Below are 16,635 nucleotides of genomic sequence, written 5' to 3' on the forward strand. Positions count from 1 at the left end.
TATAGGAGCATGGCAGTAGCAAAACAGTGTAGTTTTTCCAGTAATGAGCTATTTTGCCCATCAAGTTGCAATGTGTTTTTTGTCATAGTTTAATGCTTTACCACCATGCAAACTGGGATAATAATGAAATGTGCTCACCTAGATCAGGTCATCTGGATGATGCAGTCACCTGGTCTTCACTCATCCATGGCTCCCGATTTGTTGTTTCATGAATCAGAATAGTGCTCACACATGTACTATACACAACAGTTCATCTGCATGTGCACATTTTAAATTTGAATTCATATAAACCCCTCCATCTTCCTTTTTTGTAGTGATAATGACTGTTATATACATGGTTACACAAATTTGCATGTGTGCTCCTTTCATAGAGTTGGGAAATCTTACTATTTTTAGTGAATCTGTTCATTTATTAGGTTCTTTTAAATTAAATGGTTAAAAAAGATTATAGATTAATTTAAATGGTTCCATAATTGTATAATCATCATCATCATCATCATTATTATTTTAATAGATCATTTCTACTTGGTGACATATTTTCTTGTGTGCCACTAACGTTGGGAAACCTGATTTGTTCAGTTCAATCTGTTCATTCAAATGGTCCATTTACATGAACTGGTTAAAAATCATTTAAACCCCTCCCCCCCTCCTTTTTTATAGTAATCACTATGTTTGCTCCTTGGTGACATATATTTGCTTCATCTATCCATTAAAATTGGGAAATCTGATTGTTTTGATTCAGTCTGTTCATTCAAGTGGTTCATTCATAAACTGGTTCAAATACATAGATTAATCTAAATCAATCCATCTGCTTATTTATTAGTTTATAGTGATCAGTATGTTTCCTACTGGCTTATATCATTTGCTTGTGTGCTCCTATTGATGAGCAGGGAACTCGTATCCAATCTCTCTCTTTTTTTTAAATTGATGTTTCCTTTAAATTAACTCTTAAAAATTAGTCAAATGTTAGTTAATATTACAGTATGTAGTATCGCTAAAAAAAGAAAAAAGAAAAAAAAAGAAAATAAATGTTCAAATGGGTAGCTCTGAAGCAGTTTCAAAGAAGCTTTCCCCACACTGCAGCATAAGTCATTGATCTCATATAGTAACATGAAATGATAACATTTTATTGTAGCACTGATTGAGCTAATTGAGCAAAAAAGAAAAAAAAAGAAGAAGAAAAAAAGAACTGCTACTACATAAGCAGCTTAAAGCTTCTCTCGGGCCCAGTTCATGTTTAAATGCCCCAGCGGGGTGCCTAACATTTCAGCCGAAGAGGTTTTCCACTGGACATTTTTTCTGGCCCCGCAAGCTGGATGTTAAATGTTTCATCCCAGCATTGCAGCACAGGGTAGATGAGAACATCAAGAATGACAGCTTTCTTTTTTGAAGGGGACAGGAAATGGAAGGAACAAGAGACTAGTGTCCTGAACTCTGATACTGTATAACTATTGCATAACTGTATAACTAAAAAAGGATTGAAAAGACTAGGTCCACCAGGTAAAATTAGGGGACATTCTGTGATGATGGAAATTACTGGCACAAAATGTAAGTTTCAAAATCTTCTAGCAATTTTTTTTTTATCACAAGGCTTTCAATTAAACTAAAATTAAAATGTACTATTTAGTATAAATTACAATTATATGGAATATAATTTATATAAAATTCACACAATAATTATAATAATTATACATTTTACATAATATAAAAAAATAAGTAATTACATTTTATGTCATTTTTATTAGAATTTTATAGCATTTTTCATAATTCCTTTTATATTTAATATTATAGTTATTATTTTGTATTTTCAGAGTCAGTTCAGTTCATATAATTTTAATAACCTTTAGAAGTTAATATTAAGTGTAGTAAATGTGTAACAGCTGAAAAAAACATCATTAAATACAGGTTCATCTCAATAAATTAGAATGCTGTGGAAAAGTTTATTTATTTCTGTAATCAACTCAAATTGTGAAACTCGTGTATTTAATAAGTTCAATGCACACAGACTGAAGTAGTTTAAGTCTTTGGTTTTTTTAATTGTGATGATTTTGGCTCACATTTAACAAAACCCCAAACACATCTCAACAAATTAGAATATGGTGACATGCCAATCAGCTAATTAACTCAAAACACCTGCAAAGGTTTCCTGAGCCTTCAAAATGGTCTCTCAGTTTGGTTCACTAGGCTACACAATCATGGGGAAGACTGCTGATCTGATAGTTGTCCAGAAGACAATCATTGACACCCTTCACAAGGAGGGTAAGCCACAAACATTCATTGCCAAAGAAGCTGACTGTTCACAGAGTGCTGTATCCAAACATGTTAACAGAAGGTTGAGTGGAAGGAAAAAGTGTGGAAGACAAAGATGCACAGTCAACTGAGAGAACCGCAGCCTTATGAGGATTGTCAAGCAAACTCGATTCAAGAATTTGAGTGATCTCACACGGAATGGACTGAGGCTGGGGTCAAGGCATCAAGAGTCACCATACACAGACATATCAAGGAATTTGGCTACAGTTGTCGTATTCCTCGTGTGAAGCCAATTCTGAACCACAGACAATTTCAGAGGTGTCTTACCTGGGCTAAGGAGAAGAAGAACTGGACTGTTTCCCAGTGCCCCCAAACTCCTCTTTTCAGATGAGAGCAAGTTTTGTATTTCATTTGGAAACCAAGGTCCTAGAGTCTGAAGGAAGGGTAGAGAGGCTCATAGCCTAAGATGCTTGAAGTCCAGTGTTAAGTTTTCACAGTCTGTGATGATTTGGGGTGCAATGTCATCTGCTGGTGTTGGTCCATTGTGCTTTTTTAAACAAAGTCACTGCACCTGTTTACAAAGAAATGTTGGAGCACTTCATGCTTCCTTCTGCTGACCAGCTTCCTGAAGATGCTGATTTCATTTTCCAGCAGGATTTGGCACCTGCCCACACTGCCAAAAGCACTAAAAGTTGGTTTAATGACCATTGTGTTGGTGTGCTTGACTGTCCAGCAAACTCACCAGACCTAAACCCCATAGGGAATCTCTGGGGTATTGTCAAAAGGAAGATGAGAAACAAGAGACCAAAAAATGCAGATGAGCTAAAGGCCACTGTCAAAAAAACCTGGGCTTCCATACCACCTCAGCAGTGCCACAAACTGATCACCAAGTATTGAGTACATGTACAGTAAATGAACATACTTTCCAGAAGGCCAAAAATGCATTTATTATTCAAAAATTATTTATTATTATTATATTTTTTTAATTGGTCTTATGAAGTATTCTAATTTATTGAGATTGAGAATTGGTGGGGTTTTGTTGAATGTGAGCCGAAATCATCACAATTAAAAGAACCAAAGACTTAAACAACTTTTGTGTGCACTGTATTTATTCAAGTTCAAGTTCACGCTTACAAATAATTAGCTGAGGTATGGTATGCGTATTTGGCGTACTGTCCGGGGAAGGGCTCCGAGCTCGGGAATGGCCCAAACCTAGAGTATCCCCCTTCCCTGTCTATTTTTAAAGTGTACTCGAAGTGAGGAGATGGGGTGGAGGAGGGATGCTGATAAACCATCAATGGATAGAGGTGAGTCAGCAATATTTATACTACGGTATTGTTATGGATCACGCGGGAAGCTGAGGAGTAACAGATAAAGATGTTTATTGGAACAGACACAAGCAGAGGAGCAGGTAGTGAGGGATGAGTGAATGGATGGATCCGTGCAGGCTGGGTGAAGACGTCTTGGAGTGAAGGTGAACCACACACACGCACTTCGCCAGGTTTTTTGGAGGGAGAGACAGAAGGATGGTGAGGTTTAAAAAAGGGAAACATGGAATGTGGGGTGAATCTGGTACTAAGGGGGTAATTGGAGTTTGTATGTGACCGGATTGATCTGCTGGATGATGGTGAATGGGCCAATGAATCTGGGACTGAGCTTGCGGCAGGGTAGGCGCAGGCGGATGTCCCGGGTGGACAGCCAGACCTTCTGACCTGGTTGGTAATTCGGGGCCTCTGATCGGCGAAGGTCGGCTGTCGTTCTCCGTCTGCGCAGTGCCCGTTGGAGTTGGTGATGTGCCGCGTCCCAGACCCTCTCGCTCTCCCGGAACCAGTAGTCGATGGCGGGGACATCCGAGGGTTCAGCTGACCAGGGGAATAGAGGTGGTTGGTAGCCGAGTACGCACTGGAAAGGAGTGAGTCCGGTGGTGGGTTGACGGAGGGAGTTTTGTGCGTACTCGGCCCACCCCAGGAATTGGTTCCAGGAGTTCTGGTGGCCGTGACAGAAGGTACGGAGGAAGCGTCCAATCTCCTGATCCTTCCTTTCCGTCTGCCCGTTTGACTGAGGATGGTACCCGGAAGAGAGGCTGATGGCCACACCTAGGAGGGAGTGGAAGGCCTTCCATACCCGGGAGATGAACTGGGGGCCTCGATCCGATACGATATCTTCTGGGATGCCGAAAATATATCCATTATGACAAGAATACAGGTATTGTTATCTGGAGGCGGGAGATCCGTAATGAAATCCACCCCTAGGTGTGACCACGGGCGATTGGGAATGGGCAGAGGATGGAGCTTGCCTGATGGAAGATGGCGAGGGCTTTTGGATATGGCGCAGCTGGTACATCCATTCACATACCTCCTGACATCCGAGGCCATGTTGGGCCACCAGAAGCGTTCCTTCAGCAACGAGAGGGTTTCATTGACCCCCGGGTGACCAGTGCCAAGTGATGTATGAGTGGAGTGAATGAGTGGAGTGCGCCGTGTCCTGGGGATATATTGGTGTCCCGGTGGGCAACCCGGCGGGGTGTTGGTAGTTGGCTCGGTAGGAGGAAGAGCCTCAGAGGACCAGGTAATAGGAGAGACAATGATACTTTCAGGAAGAATGGTTTCCGGAGTCTCAGGCTTTTCTTTGAAGGCGTAGCATCTGGATAGGGCATCGGCCTTTACGTTTTTTACCCCTGGGCGGTACGAGATGGTGAATTGGAAGTGGGTGAAGAATACGCCCAGCGGGCTTGTCTAGGGTTGAGTCTTTTGGCTACTCGAAGATACTCTAGGTTCTTATGGTCAGTGAGGACCAGAAAGGGGTGTCTGGCTCCCTCTAGCCAGTGCCTCAATTCCTCCAAAGCTAGTTTGATGGCCAAAAGCTCCCGATTGCCTATGTCGTAGTTAACCTCCGCCGGGTTGAGTTTCCGGGAGAAGAAGGCGCATGGATGGAGGTGGCTGGGATTCCCCTGCTGCTGAGACAGGACTGCTCCCACTCCGGTGGTTGAGGCAGGCATCAACTTCCACTACGAAGGGTCAATCGGGATGGACCAGGAGTGGGGAGGTCGTAAAGGCCTTCTTCAGGGTTTGAAAGGCTTCAGTGGCGGCAGGAGTCCAGGAGAGAGACTTAGGTTTATTGCGGAGGAGACTGGTGAGAGGACTGGTGATGGTACTGAAGTTGCGTATAAACCGTTTGTAGAAGTTGGCAAAGCCTAGGAATTGCTGTAACTCCTTGATGGTGGTTGGAGTGGGCCAATCCTTGACCGCGTTAACCTTCCCCTCGTCCATCCGGATGCCACTGCTACTAATGTTATAGCCAAGGAACTCCACTGAGGGCTGATGGAAGGAGCATTTTTCGGCTTTGAGGTAGAGCTGGTAGGCCCTCAGGCGTTGCAGGACCTCCGCAACGTGGCGTTGATGTTCTGCCAGGCCCCGGGAGTAGATGAGGATGTCATCGATATAGACTAAGACAAACTTGTGGAGGAACTCCCGGAGCACCTCGTGGATGAAATCCTGGAATACGGAGGGGGCGTTAACAAGTCCATACGGCATTACACAATATTCGTAGTGGCCAGTAGGGGTGATGAAGGCGGTCTTCCACCGGATCAAGATGAGGTTATAGGCCCTGCGGAGGTCCAACTTGGTGAATACAGTGGCACCACGGAGATGTTCCAAAGCAGCTGGGACGAGGGGAAGTGGATATCTGAACTTCACAGTAATGTTATTGAGAGCCCGGTAATCTATACATGGTCTCAAACCTCTGTCCTTCTTCTCCACGAAGAAGAAGCTCGAAGCAGCAGGGGAGGTCGATGGACGAATATAACCCTGGGCCTGCGCCTCCTTTATGTAATCATCTAGTATGCAGCGAGATGCAACCGCACTCGAGGTTCCAATCCCTGATGGTAGGTAGTCAGCAAAGCCTGTTCGTTCCATCCACTGGAGCTTCTCACCAATGGAAGAGTCCCAAGCTGGTCTGCTGAAAACTTCACGGAAATGGTTGATGAAGCTAGAATAAGACTGGATAACTGGGTTATTTTGAGTCCATATAGAATCTGCCCACAGTAGTGCTTTACCTTGCAGCTGGGAAATAACAAAGGCTACCTTCGATCGCTCAGTGGGGTATAAGTGCGGTTGCATCTCCACGACCAGCGAACATTGTAGGAGGAAACCGCTGTATTCCTCCGCCGAACCAGAGTAGGGCGCCGGCCTGGCCATGGGACTGGCGTGAACGGAAGGAGAGGAAGTGTTGACATGGTCGGCGGAAGTGCTCGCTGGTGTTGAGGATGCAGGTGTAGCCATGAGTGTTCTTCGGAGTGCATCAACCAGATCTTGAAAGGGGTCCGTGAGGCTCATGCTTGTGCCTGGTGGTGCTGGTCGGGTCATCTGTTACGGATCACTCGGGAAGCTGAGGAGTAACAGATAAAGATGTTTATTGGACAGACACAAGCAGAGGAGCAGGTAGTGAGGGATGAGTGAATGGATGGATCTGTGCAGGCTGGGTAAAGACGTCTTGGAGTGAAGGTGAACGACACACACGCACACGGGGGATCTGGGTCTTCGAAGAATCGCTGGAGAGAGGTAAGTAGAAGAGGAGTTAGTCCTTAGAGTAAGCATACAGGAATGACCTTGTCGCGAACGTGACCGGACAATGACTGAGTGCACGTGTGTGGCTTTTATGGTGCTGAGGTGATTGATTGTTGATTAGGCTAAGTATCTGACGCGCTCCTCCTGAATCTTGTTACTAAAAGATCATTTAATACACAAGTTTCACAATTTGAGTTGAAATACTGAAATAAATGAACTTTCCATGACATTTTAATTTATTGAGATGCACCTGTATATTTAATTAATAAGTTAATGTGTTCATTCTGAAAGCCCTAGTTTAATACAAACATGTATTAATACAAATGACATTCAAATAAAAGTAAAATAATAATAATAATAATAATAATAATACTAAAAATAATGGACCTTCCTGTATATTAGATTGTTAAATTACTTTATTTCTGATCATCATCAAAATTTTTACAAAACATTTTTTTTTCTGACAATAATATACTCAAAGAAGAGCCACATTTTTGCATTTGGAGCAGGTCTTCACAAAACTGTTTTCAATCTGTGTAAGATGAAAACAAAATAAAAAACATAAGGGTTATAACAATGCATATTTACATCCCACAGAAAAACAACCCATAGCCTGAGACCAGGCAAAGCCAGAGAAACATGATTTTCATGGAAATTAATGGGCCTACAGAGGATGAAGTGGAAGGTTAAAACACAGGGGGAGAATACAAATGACAGACGGTATTGCTTTTCATTGTGTTTTTGCCCTATGTAGTCCATTATTAGATTGAGAGAGGGGAAATGAATCAGAACCAAAAAGCCAAAATTCGCTTGAATCATTAGTTTGAGTTCTTCATAAATCATCACGACCAGATCATTGATATCTACACAATTGGCAGTGATGTCACAGCTCTTTCTACAGCTCTGGTATAGAACTGTATATCGGTTCAAAGGATGGTGTTTGAGATCTAAGCTGAGCACCGCTTTCTTTCCTTCAAAGCAGCTCTGCTTTAAAAGTGGAACAAAACATACGACTCAAAATGTTATGCTGAGGAACCTTGAACATGCTGGATGGGTTTGCAGACAGTTAACAGACGTCATTTTAACAAAAGCATTTTTTTGCTGTTGATACATCAAGGCTTTAGGTAACAGTGAAAACGGGTACATGGGAGCTGCTGCGACAAGTATGCCTACTGTATACCAGTCAAAATACGAATCAAACGTCAGTATATATCAGATGCTTTTCCTGCAGATGACACTCAAAAACACTAGAGTGATAACTGCAACTCAGAATCAGTGCGAAATACATAAATAAGCTTTAGTCGATGCAATACTGAAATGGTCACAAACAAAAACAAGCCTGTTTGAGATGGATGTACAGTCAGTTCAAGTTCTGTCAGTCATTCAGACAATGAAATATTTATTATTTCCAGAAATGTTCAATGAAAAAAAAAAATAAAGACTACAGAAAACAAGGATTCATGAAAAATAGATGATTTCAGACCTGTAGGACACAATGAACAGAAAGTACTTACATCCCGCCATCCTGTACTCATTTTCTCTGCCTAATTTTTGTAGTTTCCTGTTCATTGATTATAATATATTTAGGTCGGAGTGAGTTTTGTCATACAGAGCTGCATTATGGCCAATTTTATATTAGTAATTAATGCTTTATTTACATAGGCAGCATTTTAAGGCATTTAAAAGTGTTCCAAAAGGTATAGGAAGCATGATTAAGCTGCCTTCTAAATTCCCTACTTTTGACCAGTTAAATAAATAAAAAAATAGCAGATTCACAGGCCTACTTTGCACAGAAGTCAATCCCACCATGCATCGCGATGATACCTGAAAAATGAAAGGTTACTTCAAATGTAAAAAAGAACATGTTGAATACTTGTGTTGATTATGAATACACTATTCTATACATAATATTCTATAATAGTCCACTTGTTCATATAAATTGGCTTGTGCGCCCCAGTTGTGAAATTTTGATTCGAGTAAATCTGTTCATTCATATGGTTCATTTAAATTAAATAGTTCAAAAAAATGTAATAGATTCATTTAAACCCTTCCATCTTCTTTTTATTTAGTGATCACTGTGTTTTTCTACTATATAAATTTGCTTGTGTGCTCCTATCATACAGTCAGGAAATCTAATTAATTTATGCACATCTGTTCATTCAGATAGTTAATTCAAATGAACTTTTTTTTATTTATTTAAAAGAAATCACTATGTGTTCTACTTGGTTATGTGGATTTGTTAGGAAATCTGATTCATTTGGGCAATAGTGTTCATTCAAATGCTCATTTAAAAGAATTGTTTCAAAAAGATTCATCGATTCATTTAAACCCTTCAAAATTTACGTGCTATTAGCTAAGCAACATGCTAACACTCATGTAAAATGTGGATGTTTCGATGTAGAGCATTCCAAATCGGTCACTTATGATGATTCATAATGGTCAGGATGCTGTCTGTGTAGGTGGAAAGGCAGCTCGCTAGATTTTGGAACAGATCATTTGGCTCTTCAGCCCAGTTTTCACCTGGCTCTTCTGTCCAGCATTCACTTGTTAATCTATGACACTTAATGTTGAGATAGTTTGTGGGCTGGAGCTTTGGTTAAATATGGCAGATTTAGTAGACAGAGAAGCATGGTGAGAGAGCCAAGTCCACAATAGCAGCAGATGTTAGCCCCATGGGCCAACCCCCGCGCACTGACAACAGCGCTACCTCTCAGCCATGTGCAAGCCTGGAGATAAGCAAAAGGTTTTTTCACCTCCAATTTCTACACAGATGAGCAGATGCATGTGTTTGCATTTGTGTGTGTGTCGTATATAGCTCCTTTCACCAAGACCTTTGCCCCAACATTTATATGGCTGCACAGCAGAAAAAAAAGAAAGGCAAAAAGCTGAATTTTCTTCCATCTGACGTTCTTTCTCTTAGGCTTCTTCCTGTCCTTTTGGATATTTGCATTAGACACTCATTTGAGAGCCAGCAGAGAAATATAGAAGTCTTCTTTGTTCCTTTAAATCCTACCCTTGAGGAAAACTGTGCTCCCAAAAGACACCCGGGCCCAAATCACAAGGGGAAATAGAACAAACAAAACAAACACTTGGAAGAGAGAAACTCATTGATGTTGTGTTTTTTTCCTTCTCTAATTTAGCTTTTATGTGAATGGACTGTATTGGCCCATTCTTTGTAAAGTGCTCTCTGAATATTAGTGAATTACGCCTACTGATTTTAGAGAACATGTAGACAGATACAAATTAATTGGAAATTTGCATTTAGCTTGCTCGTTCTCTGCAGCTTGACAGCACCTGCATGGATATTTCCAGGAAAATCTCCTGGAAGGGTTTTGCTTTGTGAACATTAACACAGGTTTGATTTAACCCTCCTTTTGTCTCCAGAAACTGTGCCCACCTATGATCCTTGTACAAAACTGAAATTTGATTGCATTGAAATCCATCAATAATTAAATAGAGTTATGGATTAGGGATTGTTCATCAAGTAGATTGTGTCTCTGTGTGTGTGGTTCTAAGTTATTTATGACTGCAGATTTGAAAAAAAAAATTCTGTAAAAAGGTACATTTTATCTTTTATTTTGTGTTTCACAAATAAATCACAATTTTGATAAACATAAAAAAAATCACTGCAACACAGAATGTGCAAGGAACTTATTTATATTGTAATAAATGGCAAAAAGTTATTTACAAACACACACACACACACGCACACACACACACACACACACACACACACACACACACACACACACACACACATATTTAAACAAATAAACAAACATTCATTCATCCATTCAGGAATCTTTGATTAATAGAAAATTTCAAAGAATGGCATTAATTGAAAATAGTAATCTTTTGTAACATTATTATTGTTTTTTTCTGTCACTTTAGATTCATTTAATCAATCCAAAAAATTGAACAAGACAATAGGAGGGTGAAAAAAATGTAAACGGCAAAATGTGAATGACAAGCAAAGAGGAGATGCAGGGGCGTCCTCAGTCTTACGTAAATGACCGTAAAGCAGCAAATTGTCAGAATAATGGGAAGAGACAGTTACATAAGGCGCTATGATTTGGTAACTCTGTGGAGGAGGAGAATCATTGCTTTGAATGACGGTTAAAGAGTTTAGATTATCTAGTCAAGGTAGCTCATCCAAATAGCTGATAGGATCGGATGCTTTCATATGCATTTCTTGTTTAATTTAAAGCATAAAAATGATGAAATTATGCGGTTCTGAATAAATAAGTGCATGCTAAGTATTTAATGCAGACTGACCAAGCAGAGAGTCCAAACAAGAGCTCTATAATGTATGGAGAAAATTATATATATATATATATATATAAAAATCATTTATTTGCTTAAATTATTATATATAAATTAATTAGAATTAAATATTCTAGTTTCCCCTGAACAACAGTCTGACTTTGCCTATTTAGGACACAGAAAGTAATATGGATTTTCTGCAACACTGCCATTGAGCTAATGCCTTGCTTTAAGGAGCATTTATGAGGTTGTAAAGTTCTTGCGACTTACTCAGAATTGAAATGCGGTGGGCAGGTAACCCTATTAGCATTTACTTAACAACATCAAGCTTATACTTGATACATCATGCATGAAGCCTTGGAGCAAAGTACAAGCCACTTTCATTGAACAAGTAGATATTGTTTTGCCTGGGTGTCTCGAAAATACAAACTGAGGAAAAAGAGAGAGAGGATCACAGCGGTTAGGGCTCATAGCAGAATATAAGTATATATGACATTAAATGAGCATTCATATCAGTCCTTCTACTCCCAAACTGATGTCAGCGGTAAAGTGAGACAAGGAAAATGAAAAACTATGAAGCTAATGAGATGAGGTACTGAATGAGATGGCAAGATAGAAAAATATCAATCTTCCAAATGAGGGGTCATATCGGGTCTCTCTAGTAGCATATTCTTTGATCAGGATGCGCATTTAAACAGCTGAGGCTTCTGTCTTTTTCACAAAACTTGTGCCAAAAGAAGCAAAGCAATATGTTTCTTTATACTCTCTATTTACAAGATAAACATACAAAGATAACTGGTGTCGGAAACTGTCAGGATACATTTCAAAATGTCTTTGATCATCTTGACAGCGTCACTTCTCTTGAAGAGATTGAGACATGACAGTGTGGAATCCGTTTCTTACCTCGCCCACTCTCCAGCACATTTCATGTGACGTCATTGTGATTTATTCATCCGTATCCGATCTAAACATGCCAGCTGTTTACTGTGGCTCAAAAGATGGGTGATGATGTCACCACCAGTCATTGATCCAGAGGCCTTGAACTGGTTGAAATGAGCAATATTCACACTGATTGTTGGTGAGGTACCATGTCCACATTCATTGTGTAAAGTCCAAAAGCACAGGCACACAGGGTGAAAAAAAAAAATTATTAAAATCTGTTTACAGGCAATAATTCCATATTCTCATGTTATTCAAAAGTCCTTTGAGGGTTGAAAGAAAGAAAAAATCAAACATAACCATCGGACAGTGGCTTTTAATGCCAGACAGTTTCTTAAAGAAAAATGCTCTGTTGAACTACAGTGAGTGAAACCACAAACTGAGTGATACAGAATCAGTGTAATGTGACTACTGGATGACCACAGAAGTCTATTAGACTACTAACAGTCCAGTGTTCAACGAAAAACCACACAGGAGCATCTGGTCTGCCTTAATCTCAACTAAAAATGAACAGGCCCTCGAATGACAACGGGAGACCGGAGGCTATTGTAACACTTAAGGCCCGTTCACACCAAGCATGATAACTATAAAAATAACGATAAAGATATAGTTCTAAAAATCGTTCTCAATATTAAAGAATAGAGGAGTCCACACCACAACTATAACGATAAAGGCAAAGAGAAACGATATCGTTGGAATCACTTTCAGAACGATTTTTTTTCTGATGAACGATAAAAACATTGCCAACCAATCAGAAACAATCCTGCTGTATTGAGCTCGAGAATTTAAAGCAGCAGACACGCATAGAATACACAGACAATATCGTTCGCTGGTGTGGACGCTAATATCGTTATCTTTATAGTTATCTTTATAGTTATCGTTCTTGGTGTGAACGGGCCTTTATTCAGCATATGCTTAGTAGAGATCACTTTCTGCCTGAGGAAAAGCATGATCATTTCACTTTGTGAGAAATAACATTATTTTCTTTTTTTCTTCTGTTGTCTAAAATTATACCTTTGAATAAAACAAGCAAACAAACAAAAAACAACAAATACATTTTTTCCACTTTAGACTTTTTTTTTATCTGACAAATATAAGATGTATCATCATCTAAAACAAAAAACGATTCAGGAAAAATACAACATATTAAATCGATAATACCATTATTTTGATGTGTGCTGTTGTTGGAAATACGGTAGGTCAATAAACATTTTCTTTTTTTGTGATTATGTTTTCATCCAGACACTGTTACAATCAAATCCCTAACACTCTGACTACTTGTATTAAATTCAGTGTAATGATACTAGTTACTGTAGTCAGATACGTATGTTTCTTATATCAAAACATGGCATGTTAATTTATAGCAGTCTGAGTTATATAGGAAAATTGCAATTACAATCGTCCCTGGTCTCCCACATGTCTTGCTGTTAAAGCCAATTATAGCAATTTCATCTATGTAGCTACTTTGTGGAGTGACATCTGGAGTCAGGAAATCTCTTGGTTAATACTCCATGACCTGAGGTGACTAACCACCCCTTTCTGAACTCGTCTTAAGAAACCTTGGTTTATTCAGCTCTTCGATACAACAAACTCTTATTAGAGCTTGTAGATTTGTAATTTTTAGATTATTCCCTTAGATAATTGAAAAGCCATTTGAAAATGGGTTAAAACGATCATTTTGGTCACAAAATGTTCTACACAAGCTTGTAAACGCGAAGGCTTCTAGCCAAGCTCCATTTCACACATTGTCATCTGCCAAAAATTCAAGTATGAATTGGATTTTCAGCATTCTAAATTTTTTCCATTTAGGTCAGTATTAAGGTCAGTTATTGTGATAGCGTAGCAACAGTTTGAGGAAATATTGCTGAGCATGTTAGCACACACTTCTCAATGACGTATAACTAGTCACCTCAATAATAACACACCCAGCATAATGCTGCCTCCTGGAGGTTTATTATAACAGTGTGTGTGCTTGTAATGCGTCGCATCCTTGTGAAGAATTTGTTTCCGCCAGTGTAACTTCAACATGCTAACCAAGTGAGGGACGTTTACTCCGTCGCCTTCCCACTTGAAGCTGAAGTGTGTAATTTTTCGTTTTTTTAGTGAAACACAGAGACAACCTGTAACATGTAAACACTGTGGCGCTTTCAAAGCATTGTATATTTAATCACTCTGACAAGCCAGCATAGTAACACTGGCACAACCAATGGCGTTAGTTTTGGCTGTGGCCGTGTCTGTTTGCCTGACCAATCGCAGATAAGGGAAACCTTTTTGAAAACAGTCATATTTTTCAGTACTGGTGAACAAATGACACACTTCAGCTTTTAAACTTAAAACACACATACACACTCCCAAGCAAAAACACACACACAGTATCTAGTCGACACATAGCCTTTAAATACAAAGCTTGATGTTTTCACTCTGGATTTCAGTACTGAATTCTGCAGAATTGCAAATCAGTTGTAAACTCCAGTGGCCCGCACATTACAGTATGCATTAGACACATACTGATTAGTTTAATTACATTTTGAAACACAAGCTATTTGTACATCTAAAGAAGCTTGATCTTTGGTACATGTGCACGCTGAAAGACCTTGCCTTGTGAAACTTCATTTGGGTTTAAATGAACGCTTTTTTTAAATACTCAAGAGATTCATCTGACATGCTCATGTCTAGACAGATCTTTCTTTTTAATCAAATAATGGCAGCATTCATGAGCGCTCCATGGCAACTAAATGAAAATAACAGCGAGAGGCCTTTGAGCTCTGGAGAACATTAATTTGTTTCTTTTCATTCTCTCGTTCTCAAACTCTCCCAAGTCCAAAAAAAAAAAAAACATGTTTATTGCACATTCCTTTTCATTCTTCACTCAGCATGGGAGAATCACAATTATCTACTCCTCAGAGAAGGCGTCCTATAGTGTCAGTACAGAGCGAGGACTGAATGAAACCAAAGCCACGTTTAACATCTCATGCATGTTGCATTGGATTTAAATTTGCCATTGAGCAGAACGGGGACAACAAAACGTGTACGGGCCTTGGATTCGGAACAAAGAAAAGATGGAAAAAGACAAATGGGATCCCATTTTCCAGGATACACTGCACTCCACAATGGAAGTGTACTGTATGCCAGATCCTTGTTTCCTCCAGCGACGTCATGGGAATGTTTTTCACTTCTCTATATTCGAGAGAAACAGTTAGCGCACAGCAGTATGCACAGTTTTTGGACGCGCCGCTGCGTTAATGCTGGCAGAATGTGGATCACCACCCAGGCACAGCCTCTTTTGAAATTACCCATCATGCCTTGCTTTGCGAGTGGGACTGTTAGCGTCTAAAAGTGAGGGTGCTGGTGGAACGTTCTGTTGTTGGATAGTTAATGGAGCGTTCTGTAGTGGGGTAGAGGATGCTGGGCCCCTCCACAGGCGATCTCTGGCTGGGTGGGGAGCAGGGTCCTGTGGTGCCCGTGTTGATGGTGGGCACTGCTGGAAGGGCCACAGTCTGGATGGTGCTCCTCTCGCGGTGGGGAAGCTCCTCCAGCCCTTCCAGGCTTTGCGGTGGACCATCATAGCTCATGTTGAGCCGCAGGGGTTGATGGGCCTGGCAGTAGTCCACTATAGGCTGCTCATACCTGTAGAAGGTCAGAGTTCTCATCTGGTGTGGCACCTGTGGGGGGTAAAGTAGAGAGAGAAAGAATGAGCTGAAGATCCCTAATTGGAATAATTAAGTCATTAACAGCCATTAAAACATCATTAAAAGGACAGTTCAGTCAAAAATGAACATTTGCATGAGAGTGAAATGAACATTCACTCAGCCTCATGTCAGTGTATGACTTTCATTCTTCTGTATAGGACACAAAAGGAGAAATTCTGAAGATTGTGCTGGTCGCTCTTTTCCATGCAATTACAATTAATGACGTCTGAATTAATGATTCAATAATTAATGAATTAAAGATTCAAAAGAATGATTTGTTCACGAATTGCGAATAACAGTGAATTTCCAGTGAATAATGACTTACATTTTGGACTGTTTCATCACACAAAGCTATTGTGTCACTCTAAATATTGCACATGAGTCATATGGACAATTTTTTTGATGCTTTTTTTTTGTTTAGCTTGACAGCCCATGTCCTCATTCTTAGAAGTCAGAAAGAGCTTTATTGCCAAGTATGATTATACACATATTTCCTTTATGGAAAAAGCAATCAGGAAATACATCAAGAATTCCCCTAGAGTATTTTGTTTAAAAGGATGAATAAAAACACACAGGTTTGGACCAACATGAAACTGACATTTCTCATTTTTGGGTGAAATATCCAAATATTAGGGTAATTAAACCACCCCCTCACCACAAGAGTCATTAAATAGGCATAAAATATCTCCGATAATGATACTACCACCAAGAGACATGACATCTTTCTCAGCCCATTCGCGACTTCCTCTTTAAGCTCTGCTTCCGTCTGCATTTAGAAGCTGCCTCGTGGCACAATGTTTTAAAAGAGGCACCGCGCTGGTAGGGGTAATAGCTTTTTACACCGAGTGCAAACCCAGCATCTGTCTTGCTTCCCAGTGTGTGTGCCGTGCTCACTGGTGACTCACTCTGTGTATACACAAGAGGCAGAG

General features: G+C 40.0%; 1 protein-coding gene and 1 long non-coding RNA gene across 3 annotated transcripts in view; one reads left to right on the forward strand and one right to left on the reverse strand.

The window, feature by feature from the left end:
• Nucleotides 1-16,635, forward strand: part of LOC132132458 (uncharacterized) — a 204,521-nt gene that overhangs the window by 1,850 nt on the left and 186,036 nt on the right. The window lies entirely within an intron of this gene.
• Nucleotides 14,151-16,635, reverse strand: part of LOC132132501 (leucine-rich repeat transmembrane neuronal protein 4-like) — a 127,123-nt gene continuing 124,638 nt past the window's right edge. For both annotated transcript variants that reach the window (XM_059544900.1, XM_059544899.1), the window contains one exon: nt 14,151-15,679. In XM_059544900.1, coding sequence (XP_059400883.1) covers nt 15,341-15,679 — 339 coding nt within the window. In that variant the 3' untranslated portion in view covers nt 14,151-15,340. The remainder of the gene's footprint in view (nt 15,680-16,635) is intronic.

This window comes from Carassius carassius, chromosome 49 (genome assembly GCF_963082965.1).
Source record: "Carassius carassius chromosome 49, fCarCar2.1, whole genome shotgun sequence".
In the NCBI taxonomy this organism is placed as follows: domain Eukaryota; kingdom Metazoa; phylum Chordata; class Actinopteri; order Cypriniformes; family Cyprinidae; genus Carassius; species Carassius carassius.